At 42.8% G+C, this 15,369-nt stretch overlaps 1 protein-coding gene across 2 annotated transcripts in view; it reads left to right on the top strand.

Moving 5' to 3' along the window:
- Nucleotides 1-14,850, top strand: part of tshz3b (teashirt zinc finger homeobox 3b) — a 33,680-nt gene extending 18,830 nt beyond the window's left edge. For both annotated transcript variants that reach the window (XM_069531005.1, XM_020079670.2), the window contains one exon: nt 9,477-14,850. In XM_069531005.1, the coding sequence (XP_069387106.1) occupies nt 9,477-13,117 (3,641 nt within the window). In that variant the 3' untranslated portion in view covers nt 13,118-14,850. The remainder of the gene's footprint in view (nt 1-9,476) is intronic.
- Nucleotides 14,851-15,369: the final 519 nt, after the last annotated feature.

The following is a 15,369-nucleotide window of genomic DNA, read 5'->3' as shown; positions in this document are numbered from 1 at the left end:
CTCTGTTTCTCCCATCAATTCATGTTCTGTTTATTGGCATGGAAAACACCAGTGTTTGCTGCCAAAGACACAAGAAGAGACAGTGCAGTAAGAATAAATAGTACTTAAGTTACAGGTGATATACGGTATTTGGAAAGTAACTGCGAGGGCATTAATGACTCAACTCAACAGCTGATGTAAGTGAATGACACAGAGATGAAGATTTACAGTGTGTGCAGACCTTGTGTTTTCTCCGTGTCCATGGCATCAGTCCCTGCAGTGGTACTCTGTGCTGTCATCGTACAGTTTGACATATTGACCAGCTTCATTTTGATATCCTGGAAAATATGTTAGTGAAGAAAAGAAGCTGTGGCGCTCTTTAGAAGTCCCTGCACGTCTAACGTTAACTTTATCTTAACACTGTTGGTCTTCATACTCAAGGAGAAGCAAACTGTCTTCACTTTATAGGATTATCCTCATCCTGTCCTGCTCCTGAGGACATTTGTTTCTAATAAATATAGAATTACAGCTATAATTCGGACAGTCGCCCTAAAACCCAGCTTCATAAATTCCACATTTTCAAACATGTCAGCATAAATGACAATGATACCTCAGTCCTTGTAAAGAAATGTGAAAAGCCAGTGAAAACAAGGCCTTGTGGCGAGCGCGCGCGGCCACATTAAAGCATGTGTGACTCTAAGCTTCATTAAATAAGCCTCATACGTGGCTTGGCGCTGTAAACATGCTAATATTTCTTGATGGCACTCTCCAACATTGATATGCATGTGAACTCTAGACCATTAACCCTCTCCATCCCAGCGCACCCAACCCAACCCCACCCTGCCGCTCATCAACAAAGACACACACATGCAGCCGCTACCATTACGGGGCCCCCTAGCTCTCTGTTTTTCCATTAATATCAAGTGATTGAGCATAACATTAGCCGATAAAGCAGAGACTAAGATGACATATATGCTGTGGATGGAGGAATTAAAGCCTAATATAATCACTCGGCCTTGCACAAGGAAAAACCATCGCTCGTCACTATGCCTGACATTTTGATTTCCAACGTCTCTGGCACAGCACGAGGGAGGCAGGGACGGATGGAGTCTGATTTCTCTTTTAAGTGAGCAGATACTTGCATGATTGTTCGAGGGGTTCCCACACACACTTGAACCGTGTGTTCAAAAACACACACTGATATAAATAAACATGTATGCATACAGAAAGTATCGTATACCTCTTAGGAAGGAGGTGTACGTGTGTGTGTGTGTGTGTGTGTATGTGTGTGTGTGTCCTTAAGCTCTCGGTCCGGCTGGTTATTTTCAGAGCAAGTGGAGAGCACATCAGTTTTTATTAGCTTAATAAATCACCTTTGTTGTCAATCAAGCAGCAGAGAATAATTGGATATGGTTGAAGCCTTGCGTGATGGATTATAAATCATTCAAGATTAAATTAAAAGATAATGCACAAACTTAATGGTTTGTGTTTTGCAGTCTAAATTGCCTTGGAGCTGTGCTGTTTTCCAGCTTTATTGCCAGCTGTTTTTTTTTTTGTTCCCTCTTAAACCCCCTCACATTTCACACCTTTTATTGCTTAGATGGAGCTTCGCCACAGCTCTTTTACATCTGTGTTTGATTTGTTTTACAAATCCATTTTTGGGGAAATTCTCTTTATTCCTTCATGGAGGATGTGCATTTGACTTTTTAGATGGAGGATGTTTTTAGCCAGAGCGCGTGTCTGTCTGCATGTGTGTGGACGATGAGTCAACTCACATGCAGACGCACCCTTGTTTTTTATAGATTTAAAGATGTGAATCTGTCTTTGAGTGACATTTGCGTTCAGCCTGTTCTCAGCAGATGCACCTCAGGCCCGTGGAGACGATATAACGAATAAAAAACAAACAGAAAAGGACATTACTGCATAAGAGATTGGGGCAAAAAAAGAAAAGGAAATAAAGGAGAGCCACTCAGGCAGGCAGGAAGAGACAGAGAAAGAGCTATAGCATGTATATTATGCTCCGGCCAGTGAATTTAAGTGTGTCCGTTTGTGTTTGAACAGAGCAGGCGTTATCATAATCGCCTCCTGCCAACATGACAGGACCTTAAAGTGATCCTGTCATTTTATTTACACCCAGACCACTGTGTGATTTACTCCAAAACACAGACACACACAAATGTTCTCCATTGCTAACTTCCCTAGCGAGCCCAGTCGAGTAGGTCGGATGACATCTTTTGATCAGAGCTGTCCAAAGAGATCAGAGCAGACGGGCAGGTAATAGATACCCTGCTACTAACCAGACTGCACTGCAAAGACTGTGTCTTTTTGACAGTGTGTATGCGTGCCTGTGTAGGGAAATAGAGGACACAGACAAGCATACTCTCCATTTTAGAAAAAGCACCAACATTGCTGCTGTAAAGCTGCAGTTTCTTTTGCAATTTCTGTGCGTGTCCTAAATGTATTACTTTAATTCCTCTATTGTGCATTATGGTGTTTTCCTGCACTGCTGTGAGGGCCCACTTGTATCTGTGCTGTTGCCCTATATTGACAAGTCAGACCTTTTCTCTATACACTTATAAAGGCCTGTGACAAAGATCAGAGAGTAAATGGCAAAGTAAAGGAAACAAAATAAAAAGACTTATAAGTGAAAGATTAGAAAGAGCAAACATACACGTGTGAGGAAGACAAGGGTTGATGAAGGCTGAAGAAAGGGGCAGGTAGGCAAGAGAAACAACACAGAGTGAGGGGGAGGCCACCATGTTTTTTTACATTAGTCCAGACTGGACAAACTAAACACCTTTTGAGTTTTATGACAACTGAAGCTACCACAGGTTCTTTTTCATGTTTGGAAGGAGAGGGTGAGGTGAGGGGGGTTCAGCTGCAACATGAAACTTCAACACTAGATATCACAAAATTCTACTGTACCTTTAAGGGAGACTACTTTGAATAAATGATGGCAATAGTGGACAAATTCAGATGATGCATTATGAAAGCTGAAATAATGCCTAGGTCAGAACCTAGGCATTATTATGCATACATTATGCATATTGCTAGAAACCCTTTTCCAATTCAGAGTATGATGCAAGCTTAATAGAGATCAAATCTTAATTACTGAATGAATGAAATGAACAGGAAGAGAATTGGATGTGTGCACTATAGAGACACTTTAACAAGCAGAAGGCCACTTAGGGAGTCAATGTTAAAGGAACACGCCATGTCACATGTTAGTGAAGGTGTAATGTTCAGTTTAAGTGAAGAGAACACCATCAACTACTACGTCATCTGTGCTCGCACTTCTTTCCCCCTAGCTCTACCTCCTTTAGTCTTCCTCATGATTCACATCGTTTACTTTTAGAGTTTGATAAATTACTCGACTTTGATATGTTGCAGTATGCAAGCCACAGCTGCAATGCTCTAATTCAAATTAAAAGGTGCCAGCTCCATGTGAAGCAGCCTTCAAAAAAGCACATATTTGGACACATACGCATCTAAACAACGATAACTTGCACCCCTGTTATGCAGATGACTTCCACTTGGAGCAGTCTCACTCTGAGAGCCCACAGGGCAGCCTCATCCTGCACATCCCAGGGGGTGTGAGAATGTCTGCTTGTATGAGTCATGTTGTGGGGACGTGAATGTGTTTACACAGTCACATTGTGGGAACTCAATTTTCAGTTGTGGACAAAAAACCATCCCCCATGAAGTAAATCAAGTTTTAGAGTAAAGATTTGGTTTAAGGTTAGAGTGATAGGTTTGGTTAAGGCAGGTAATGGTTATGGTTTTGCTGAGTCTCTATACAAATCAATGTGATATCCTCTGAAGTGATGAAAACACGACGTGTCTGTGTGTGCGGGTTTGGTTTCTGGATGCCAGTCTCAGACTTTCTGAAATAAGACTTGATAATTAGTTGGCTCATGCACACAAGTCTTACACTTTTTTTGTTACAATTTCTTTATATAAATACCAGAATATTCCTGCTTCTTCATGACACCCCCAAAACAACTCACACTCACACTCACATATCCACAGTTAAAAAGTCAGCGTGTAGGTGTGAAGTGTCCTTTGTCTGACAAGCTAATTTCAGACAGTTCTGTGTTTGATTTGTACAAAAATAGAAGAATCACTTTCTTCTCAATAAATACTGCACATGTATAAATACAACATGTACACTACACACACACATACATGCATCAGTGAGTGTGTCAGTAGCTCTTCAGCCGCGGCATACACTCTTGTATTGGCACTGTAACAGCAGCATGTAAATATACTGTCAGCACCTCCGCAGCTTGAGTGGCACAGGGAGATGATTAGCTGGGCTAACACTGTTCACCGCGCGGGCACGTACACGGGCACGCACACACAAACGCGTACATTCACGCGCCCACGAGCGTGCGACAGCGGGATATGTGTTTCTGAATAATTGCAGTATTCCAGTGTCTTGCGATGTTGCTGCAGCCACAGACAGACACACTAACTGTTGCCACTCCACATCTAATCTCTCCTCTCTCATCCTCCCTCTCCCTCTCTCTGTCTCTCGCTAACACCACTGCCACTATGTGCTGTATATGCTAATATTATCTCAGCCTCTTTGAAAGGCATTTTGCATATTTCAGGCTATCATGCTGTTCATTACCACTTATCAGCACGCAGCTAGTTCCACATAAAAATAATGCAGATACAGGTAGAGTACATACAGACACAGACCTGGGAAAATAATTTAAATACAAAATGCATTGTGCAGGGATACCTCAAATCAAACAAAAACACACAACAATATAACAGCCATAAATCATGCAAGACCAGCAGAACATTATCAAAACAAACATTTAAGTGAATAAACAAAAAGAGAAATATCTCCTGTGTAAAGTTCCACTGTGAAGCATGTTCTAAATGCCTCGAGTAATTTCACAGGAATATTAAAATATTCAGGACAGCACACAGAAGCACTAAAGTAGAGGAACTGTAATGTTACTCTTGATTACCACAGACACATTGTGGTTTCCTGTGGTTATGTTTTTGTGTGAACATATCGTGTGCTAGTGGAGAAGCAATTAGTGTGTCATATTCCAGTAATAGTGTAAATACGTTACAAGTCTGGTAATTCATGTACCCACTTGAAGGAACAGCTCAATTCGTCAGGCGTCTGGGTCGATCGAACACCTCCTGGGATCAATGGCGTGCCTCACCAGTCCCACGGCACTTGCTGCAGACACACATGCCCCTTTAACCGCTCACACACACACACACACACACACACACACACACAGAAGCCATTCCACCAATTTGTCTGTGCTTGTCAAATCACAATAATTAAGCATTATCGATCAGAGATTCAATTAACTTCATTAACGTAGGCCACACTGGTGATTGGGGAGGGATGGAGATGAGGGAGGGTGGGAGGTGAGGGTGGAGATTATAGGATCTCATTAAGTGGAAAATGGCGAGTGGGTGGGTGGCGGGGGGGAGTGGATGCGTATTGCACACAAATATGTATAAACACACTCACACAGAGGGTGTATGAGAAACTTTGGATGACGCTCTCATCCTTGGCCAGCAGATTTGTTCTCAGCTGTGTCTTAACAAAATTGTCCTTCATTAGACTTATGTAGACAATCTGTCTCTCTGTTTCTCACAGATGTAAGTGCTTGCACACACACACACACACACACACTGAAAATATGTGGTCAAAGCAGACATGTAAACAAACGGGGTTGACGTTTCTGTTCCTGTGTGTCTGATAGGGCTGCTAAGTGGTTATATAAGCATGATAAACTGTTTCCTAACATAACATCTGCAGAGGGCATAAGCATTTCCTCACTTTATGAGCTGACAGGGACACAGAGACATACTTCAGAATCACAGTTCATATTCTGTCTTTGCTTTTTCCATCTGACTGCAAATCCAACATTTCCATGGACTTCCATTAATAAGCAAATAGCAGATTTGTGTTTTGGAAGCCCTTCCATCTCTACCAGAAACAACTGTGGTGTTTGCAAGCTCGCCGTGGTTTACAAAAAATGGCTGATCTCTTCCTGGCCCATTCTCCTGAATATGAGATCAAACCTTCCGCTCCACCCTGCTGACAATTCATCTGGAGCTCTCTCTGCCGCTCTCCCCCTACTAATTAAAAGAGCACCTGCATACCTGGTGTGTTTGGGCCAGACTCTCTACTCCAGTAGTTTTTTTTGTGCCCCTCTGTGTGTGTGTGTGTATGTGTGTGCAGATTTGTTTCTACATTTTTATTAGTCGCCTCGGTCATAGTGTTGTGAACCTTGCAGTCTGGACCTAAGCCAGTGGCCTTGGAGGATCATCTCTGCAAATGCGTGTGTGTGTGGCCCCAGTCTTGACTTCCATCCAAGTCCTCCTCCTCTCCCCTCAGCCTCTCCTCCTTCTTTTGCATAATAAATGTGGTTTGTCTCTTTCTTCTGTTTGATTTACACAATAGATTTAGTTTTATTTGATTACATTGATTGCAACGACAAATACAGTAGTTGATAAGGTGTGAAACTTACCACAACTGAATGAAAACCATTTTGTGCCAAGTAATTATATATTATATAATATTGAGAGTGGGACAAAGAATAGACGCACTCTTAAATCCAAAAGGTGTTCATCAGTGATTCCAAGTGAGCAGTAATTATATCCCATTAGCAAAAGATCAATTCAAGATGAATTCAGAAATTTTGATCTGTTAGAATAAATACATATTTGTTTTAGCAAAAAAATAAACGCAAGCAGGATTACAAGTTGATGTGTTGGGGATTCTTTTGCCACAATATAACAGGACACACTTAATATCAGTATGAATGTAATCCTACTAAAAAAGAGAGAACATCAAATTTTGTATTATTGTGACGTATCAAAAATTGAATAGCATGTATTTTCAGCTTTCAGCTTCAAAATGAACTCACATAAGCCACATTTTCACAAAAACAGACATTATGGTGAAGTAGATATTTATGTGAAACTGATACTGAGACTGTATCATTTTACTGCACTTCACCTATTAAATGTCAAAACGTTTCCATATTTTAACGTCCTCCTTCAAACAAGTCCAGAAATCAGCCGTGTGCTTCATGCACCATGTAGGTGGATTTGGCCTCTGCTCCAAATCCCTATTCAGAACATACTGGTCTTATTCGCCTGTCTTCCATAAAAACAGTGCATATCACACACCCGCAGGTACAAATCGACACACATGCACGTACTCACACACAATTACACGCCGTGTTCTTATTACACAAAAGCCGTTAATTTGAAGTGGAGTGTGTGCGTGTTGTCTTTTAAAGGAGATTTCACATTGATGTTTGGCCTTGATGAGAGCGCCGCGCTGCTGCGTTCGGCTGTTCCCTCAGCCAGAGCATTGTTCTCTTAAACAGCTGTCGCTTTGGCTGATTCAGAACAGATGGCATGTACATGTGGGTCTGCTTGGCTGCACGTATGTAAGGGCGGGTGGAAGTGTCTCGGAGACACAGAGAGAGGGGGAGAGAGAGAGACAGGTAGAGAGAGGAGATTTGGTGTGCGTGTGTGTGTGTGTGTGTGTTAGTGTATGTGGATCATCACGGTTTTAAAAGGAAGTTGTACCTTAGTCAAATAAAGGAAACAATAGTAACTCATGCAGCAGGGATAGGGATCAGGTGACCCTGCAATTTTTCAATTGCACATAACATATAAGACAAGATAACGTGTTTCAAATGGATGCTTTTTGTCAGACTGAATGCTGGAGCAGACTGCATGTTCTACAGAGAAGCTCCTGAGATTGCCTGAAGGCAAAGACTTGTTATACTACAGCAGTTACAGTACAACCAGTGTATGTGTGTGAGCATGTTTGTGTGTGTGTGCGCGTGATGGGTGATGTGTGATGGGCTCTGGGATATCTGTGTCTCTGTGCATCTGTTTATCCCACGGCAGTGTCGTATCATTGCCGATGGCAACCAGTGGCTTGACAATGACAGAGACTTTTTGCTGTTGTGCTGGTGATGCAGTACGAGTACATACACAAAAACACACTCACACAACCTCACACAACTTGCACTGCTCAGAAGTAGGTTGGCAATGGCTGCAGTGTGTTTGTAGCCTGTATTTCTCTGTGTTTTCAAGCCCTTTTCCACCTAACTGTAGACTACCCCTTTTAGTTTATGCAAGCCTCCGTCTGTCTTTTATAAGCAATTTTGCTCTTAATCATCACTATAGATGTAACACAATTTCACATTTTTTCCTTGATTTAACCTTTGCATGTCTTTGGAAGTGGTAGCTTGCGATTGACTGTGTGCTTCTGTGCCAGACCCATCCCACTGACCGATTCACTTTGTGTTTACATACCAGGTTAGATGAGTGATGACCTGTTACAAAGAGGAATGCAAGGCACAAGGCTGCTGATGTTCACACCTACGCTTATCTTCTTTGCCAGGGCAGTTGCTAAAACAAGCAGGACGTCTGTGTATGCATGCGCCTGTGTGTGCTTCAGATGTTATTCAGGAATTCAGCCTTAATCTGAAAGTGTGAGCATGCATCATTTCTCATCTCATGTTGTTTTATCCTTTTGATAGACTTATTACCAAAGCAAAACATTTGAGGATGTAGAAAGAGGCGCGACTGTGATTTGTCTTGATACGTCTTTTCTCTGTATGATTTCCATTGTATTAATCTTAAACGAGAGGGATTTGAATATAAATTGAAAGCCTCAAGCCCAGTCCCCGAAGCTAAACTGTAAATAATAACTCTAAACTTTTTCTAATCTTTGGTAATTGAAGCAAATGGGTTTCGCGCGGAGAGATTTGTCGCAGGCAAACGTACATACATTCATTTTTATTTACGAGGAGGCGAGGGCTGAGCAGTGTAATGAGTGAAAATGCATGCTTAATTTAAATGGCGAGTGTGTCTGTTAGGGAATGCATTAGAGTCTGCAGAAGAAGCGTAAGACATATTAATTGACAGACAGGAACCGCTGTCTCCGAGGTTGATACAAGTAATTTATTACTTCAGAAACGAATGCCACCGCCAGAATGTGCTTCATTAATTTCAAATTTAGTTTTAATTTCAAGCTGTTGCCCCTTGAGAAGAATAAGGTGGCAAGTTCTATTTGAAGACACATTTTCCCCTTTCCCTCCCTCCATTTTTCTCTTTCCATCCTCCATCTCTCTCTTGCTGTCCCTGATTTTCTGCAATACAGAACAAAGACCTGGGGGTTTAGAAAGAATGAGAGGGTTTTGGTGACTTGATTCCAATTTGAAAACAATGTCAGTGTAAAAGGGAGAAGTTAGAACAGAATTACTTCAACAGTTTATCATAGGAAATACTTTGTCTACGAATGTCACTGGATGATTGCTCTCTTTCCTCTGGAGAAAGTGTGAATGCCAGTATCTTGAGTTCCTATCAATTCCCTGTTTGCTGATGAAACAGGAATACAGAGTTGAGAATCTCTGGTAGATATGCTGTCAGTGTATTCTTAACAAATCTCTCTCTCTCTGTGTTTGTTATTCTCTCTGTTTGAACAGCATATGTCCCTGAAGATGAGAAGGAAGCAGCCCTGTTGGATGAGGACCTGGACGGAGATGACTCAGCTCAGGAAGGGGAGGAACCTGCTGCCAAGTTCCTTTGTCAAGACAAGGACTTCCTTCTCAAGGACCGACCAGGATCAACTGGCTTCCATGACTCCCCCAATGCTGCTGACTTTTCTGGTCAGGAGCTGGACAGTGAGTCTCATGTGAGCGAATCCAGTGACAGAATGTCTGATTTTGAGAGCTCCTCACTTAAAAATGAGGATGATGTCCTCCTCTCTAAAGACCCCTCAAATGCCCTGTCTTTGTCTTCCTCTGCCATGATGGCAGCTGTCAACGCCACTGCCCAAGTAAGTGGAGATGATGCCATTTTAGCCACAACAGGTTCTGTGGCTGACAGCCTAGAAAAGATGAAGGCCATTTACACCTCCTTTCTGACCAATTCTTATTGGTCCACACTGAATTTGAACCTGAGCCAGCCCCCTGCAGAAAAACCTGCACGCAGTCACAGCAGCAGCAGTAGTAGCAGCAGTAGCAGTAGTTGTGGAAGTGGAGGCTATGACTGGCACCAGACAGCTATGGCTAAAACCCTCCAACAGGCCTCACAGAACCACCACAACAGACTGGGCCTGGTTCAGCACCCCACAGTGGCTGTATCCACAGCGTCTACAGAACCTAACCTCTTCAGCACTGTCCAGCTGTACCGACAGAGCTCCAAGCTCTATGGCTCTATATTCACTGGTGCAAGCAAATTCCGCTGTAAGGACTGCAGTGCAGCCTATGACACACTGGTGGAGCTCACAGTGCACATGAATGAGACAGGCCACTACCGAGATGATAACCACGAGACAGATGGTGAGGGTGCTAAACGGTGGTCAAAACCCAGAAAGCGTTCCTTGCTAGAGATGGAGGGGAAGGAGGATGCACAAAAAGTCCTGAAGTGCATGTATTGTGGGCACTCCTTTGAATCCCTTCAGGACTTAAGTGTCCACATGATCAAGACAAAACATTACCAGAAAGTGCCTCTGAAAGAGCCTGTTACACCAGTGGCAGCTAAGATTATCTCCACGGCTCGAAAGAGAGCCCCTATTGAACTAGACATCCCAAGTTCACCTGACTCAAATGGAGGGACCACACCTAAGCCCACCCCCCTCAATGACTCAAATGACATACTCCAGAGGGTTACCAACCCTTACATCACACCTAACAACCGCTATGGACACCAGAATGGTGCCAGCTATGCCTGGCAGTTTGAATCCAGGAAGTCACAGATCCTGAAATGCATGGAGTGTGGCAGCTCTCATGACACACTACAAGAGCTAACTGCTCACATGATGGTGACTGGACACTTTATTAAAGTCACCAACTCTGCGATAAAGAAAGGCAAACCCATCATAGAGTCACCGACCTCAGCCCCTACATCTAATTCAACGGGTGAAGAAAGGGTCCAATCTGTTCCCCTCGCTGCCACAACATTCTCTCCTCCACCTGCCCCAGTGCCTCCTCCAACTAGCATCTCCCCCAATGCCATGGTTGTGGAGATAAAAAAGGAGGAAAAGGAAGAGGAATGCACTAAGGAGTCCATTATCAACAATGGTAACATTCTCAACAAAGAGAAGAAAGCAGGAGTTGAGGAGGAGGCTGAAGAAAAGTTTGATATTTCTTCAAAATACACTTATCTGACCGAAGAGGATCTGGACGAAAGTCCAAAAGGGGGTCTCGATATCCTCAAGTCATTGGAAAACACAGTGACGTCAGCCATCAACAAAGCACAGAATGGTGCTCCAAGTTGGGGTGGGTATCCCAGTATCCATGCTGCCTATCAGCTTCCTAACATAATGAAGCTGTCTCTAGGCAATTCTGGGAAGAGCTCCCCCCTTAAATACATGTTCCCTGGAGCAGATATTCTCTCCCCAACTAGTAAGAGCCAGCCACTCCTCTCTCCTCCCAGCCGCCAGAACTCTCCGTTGCCAAAAAACAACTTCCATGCTATGGAGGAACTGGTCAAGAAAGTGACAGAGAAAGTGGCCAAGGTAGAAGAAAAACTGAGAGAGCCCAGTAGCATTGTAAGGGGATCTCCTCTAAGACGTACCACACCCTCACCTTGCAACAGTGAGGTAGGAGACTCAGTCCGAGGGGCGTCCCCTAAAGGAAATAGAGCAGATGGCTGTAAGACTCCTGAGAATACTAGTGGAGTGGAAAAAGTGGTAGGAAATGGAGCCGATCATGGGATGTCAAATGGAGATATTTCCATGAAAGACTCTGAAGAAAATGGTGTCGAGTCAGCTGCTGGGACATCACCCCTGCCTGCCTCCCTGACTGGCAGTACAGCTATCATTACAGACCATCCACCTCCAGAACAGCCATTCATCAACCCTCTCAGTGCACTGCAGTCAGTAATGAACGTCCACCTGGGGAAGGCTGCTAAGCCCGCTCTGCCCTCCCTTGACCCCATGAGTATGTTGTTCAAGATGAGCAACAGTCTGGCAGAGAAAGCAGCAGTGGCTGCTTCCACCCCACCAGCACAGACCAAAAAGCCCAGTAATGACCACTTAGACCGCTATTTCTACCAGCAACATCTAAACGACCAACCCATTGATCTCACCAAAGGCAAAAATGCTGATAAAAACAACAGTAGTGGTTCTCTGGGTTCGACAGCTCTGTCTTCCACTGCTTCCACTCCATCCTCACTTCCTCCCCCCTCCACTGTCACTATGACCAAAGCCTCAGCTGCAGTAGCTTCCTTTATGTCCTCCTCCCCATTGAGAGAAAATGCGCTGTCAGACATCTCTGACATGCTGAGGAACCTAACAGAAAGTCAGGCTCTCTCCAAGTCCTCCACACCTACCAGCCAGTCTGAGCGCTCCGACATTGAAGGTGTCACACAGGAGGAAGCGGAAGATGTTTCACCAGCCCAGAAACGTAAAGGCCGCCAGTCAAACTGGAACCCCCAACACCTCCTCATCCTACAAGCCCAGTTTGCCGCCAGTCTGAGACAAACAAGTGATGGCAAATATATAATGTCGGACCTGAGCCCACAGGAGAGAATGCACATCTCCCGTTTCACTGGTCTCTCAATGACTACAATATCCCATTGGTTGGCTAATGTCAAGTACCAGCTAAGGAGAACCGGTGGCACCAAGTTCTTGAAAAACTTGGATTCTGGTCACCCAGTTTTCTTCTGCAGTGACTGCGCCTCCCAGATCCGCTCACCATCCACCTATGTCAGCCACTTGGAATCCCATCTGGGCTTCCGACTGCGAGACTTGGCCAAGCTTTCTGGGGAGCAGCTGCTCAGCCAGATATCACACCAACACCATCAACGCCACATCAAAGGACTATCTGAAAAACTGCTCTCTAATCTTCACTCATCCAGCCACCCTTTACCCTCCTCTCTACCTACATCTATAGCCTCCTCCTTACCCATCTCCCTTGCCTCTTCCCTAACCACCTCCCTGCCCTCGACTGAATCCCCATCACTCTCCCCTGACGACGACGACATTGGGGCCATGTACCAGTGCAAGCTCTGCAAACGGACTTTTGCGAGTAAGCATGCGGTCAAGCTTCACCTGAGCAAGACTCATGGGAAGTCCCCAGAGGACCATCTCATGTATGTGTGTGAGCTGGAGAAACAGTAGCACTGGCTGGGGACAACTCTGCACTCTTTCATAATGGCTCACTGTTTCTTGCTCTGTCTCTCTTTATCCTTTCATGGACATTACTTTCAACAAAAAGAAAGGATTATTAATGTGATGGAACTGCACAAAGATGCCATACAACTACTGCTTTGAGTTTTGGTACATGGTTTTAAATTTTGCGTTGTAGCGTTTGTTTTTTTCTCTGTTTCAGAGTGAGGTAGTCTCACTTTGGCCCACTCGATTTCATGATCTGAGTGTGTGATGTGATCTCCTTTATAGGACTAGTACATTTTTTTCATAATGTGCAGATGGGGGCTGTTGTCATTAAGAAGACACCGTAAATGAAGGTTTAAAAAAAGAGATTCTTAAATGAAGTGGTATGTATTTTGTGTACATGAAAATTAAGTTCATTTATATTTTGACATCACTGGGGTGTGATAAGCTGCATGCATAAATAAAAAGGTTTAGTTAAACATTTTATAACTAAATCTGGTGCACTTTCCATGATTTTCTCTTTTCATGTTTTCACTCTTCTGCTCGCTCTTTTTTTTTTTTTTTTTTTTTTAAACATTTTTGTGCTGGAGTCAGCATTTAAAATTTAACCCTCTGAGTACGTCAAAGCACTTCTACACCTAAGATCCAAACACCATAGACTAAAAGATTTGAGATTGGGAATTACGGAAGCTATTGTGAGAATTTGATGGACAATGTGTGCATGTGTCTGCAATGATTGTTTCCCAGACCTACAGTATGTTGAGTCTAATGCTACACATGAAAGAAAGAGTATTATGTATTCAGTGCAAAGTATTCACCTTGGGCTAAATACTTGTCTGGAAGAGGCTCACAGGATTTGACACAAGCATAGTAGCAATGTGGTAAAAAAAAAAAAAAAGGGAAATCTTAAGTCTTTTACTTTGGTCGATCAGGGACCTATATTAATTCAGGTCTGTGTAAAATATGTATATAAAAACATATTAAATAATTCCTGTCTAAATTATGCATCATTTCTATATTTTTAATTTAAAAGGATTATGACTATCTGCTGGTGCACAGTATATGAAGACATAAATAAAAATTGTTTTGCACAATAGTTTTATAAATGTATTATTTAATCAAATGATACAAAAAAATGGAGGTAACAAAGGGTTGACAACAGGTGAATCTTTTTATTCCTGACTCGTGCTCAAAGGGTTAAAGACTCTTTTTACCAGACACTACTCGACATGTGCCGCTGTATGAACACTAAAAAGATATTAAAGGTTGTACAAAAAAGATGTTACTTTATGAAGATATTTCACATGTAAACTGTTATTTATAAGCACTCTTGGTTGTTTCATATCGTTGAATGCCTTTTTGATTTTTTCTTTTGTTTTGTTCTGTCTAATTGCTCTGCCATGATTCCACACTGCAGCTTTATCTTTTTGGGATATGAAAGGTAACCATAGTTACACTAACCCCTTGAGTGACAAGTTCTGCTACATTTCTGGCAGTTCATTTGCTAAAGTAACTGACAGCTGCCAGTGTAGAGAAATATAAAAAAAAAATCCTTATGTGTAAAATATCGGCATGTAAACAGCACAGATACTGTTATGCATTCTGTGCTGTTAGTCTTTTTCATTTTGTTTTTCGTTTTCTGTTGTTGTTGTTCTTGACAATGAACCCCCATTATATGACTTCATATAACCTTGTTTTCTACTGCAGCATTAAAAAAAAGGAAACTGTTTTTGCAAAAATGTGTGTGTGTGCATCATGTGTGTCATGGCTATCAATTATGTGTGTGCTGTGCAGTCCCTAATGAGCACATTAGACTGGGAGTGTGTCAACGTCTGTCTGTGACGAGCTGCAGACTAGTTTACAGTGAGTGCCAGCAGTGGGGCCGTGTGGGAGGGAAACATACATGCACACACACGTGCACACTCAGTCAATCAGTCACACAAACAGACACAATCATCGTCGGGCACTTGTTGGGCCTCCTTTGTTATTCCACTGGCTTAGACTATAAGGCAGGTACTGTATATGTAAGGCTGTGTCTGCAACATGAAACCTCACAAACAGTAAACAATCCAATCACAGAAAGTTTTTTTTTAACTTCTTAAGGGGTCAGTGGGTGTCGGAGGCTCACTCAAAGCTGTCATCTGATATGTTATTCATAGGGTAAATTAAAAAAACTTAACTCAGGTGCAAATGTCATGTGATTTGCTTGTAAATGTCATGCAAACTAATATTAAATGCAGAGATATTACAATTACTGA

This window comes from Paralichthys olivaceus, chromosome 1, assembly GCF_024713975.1.
Source record: "Paralichthys olivaceus isolate ysfri-2021 chromosome 1, ASM2471397v2, whole genome shotgun sequence".
NCBI lineage: Eukaryota > Metazoa > Chordata > Actinopteri > Pleuronectiformes > Paralichthyidae > Paralichthys > Paralichthys olivaceus.
This window is presented reverse-complemented; position numbering and strand designations above follow the sequence as displayed.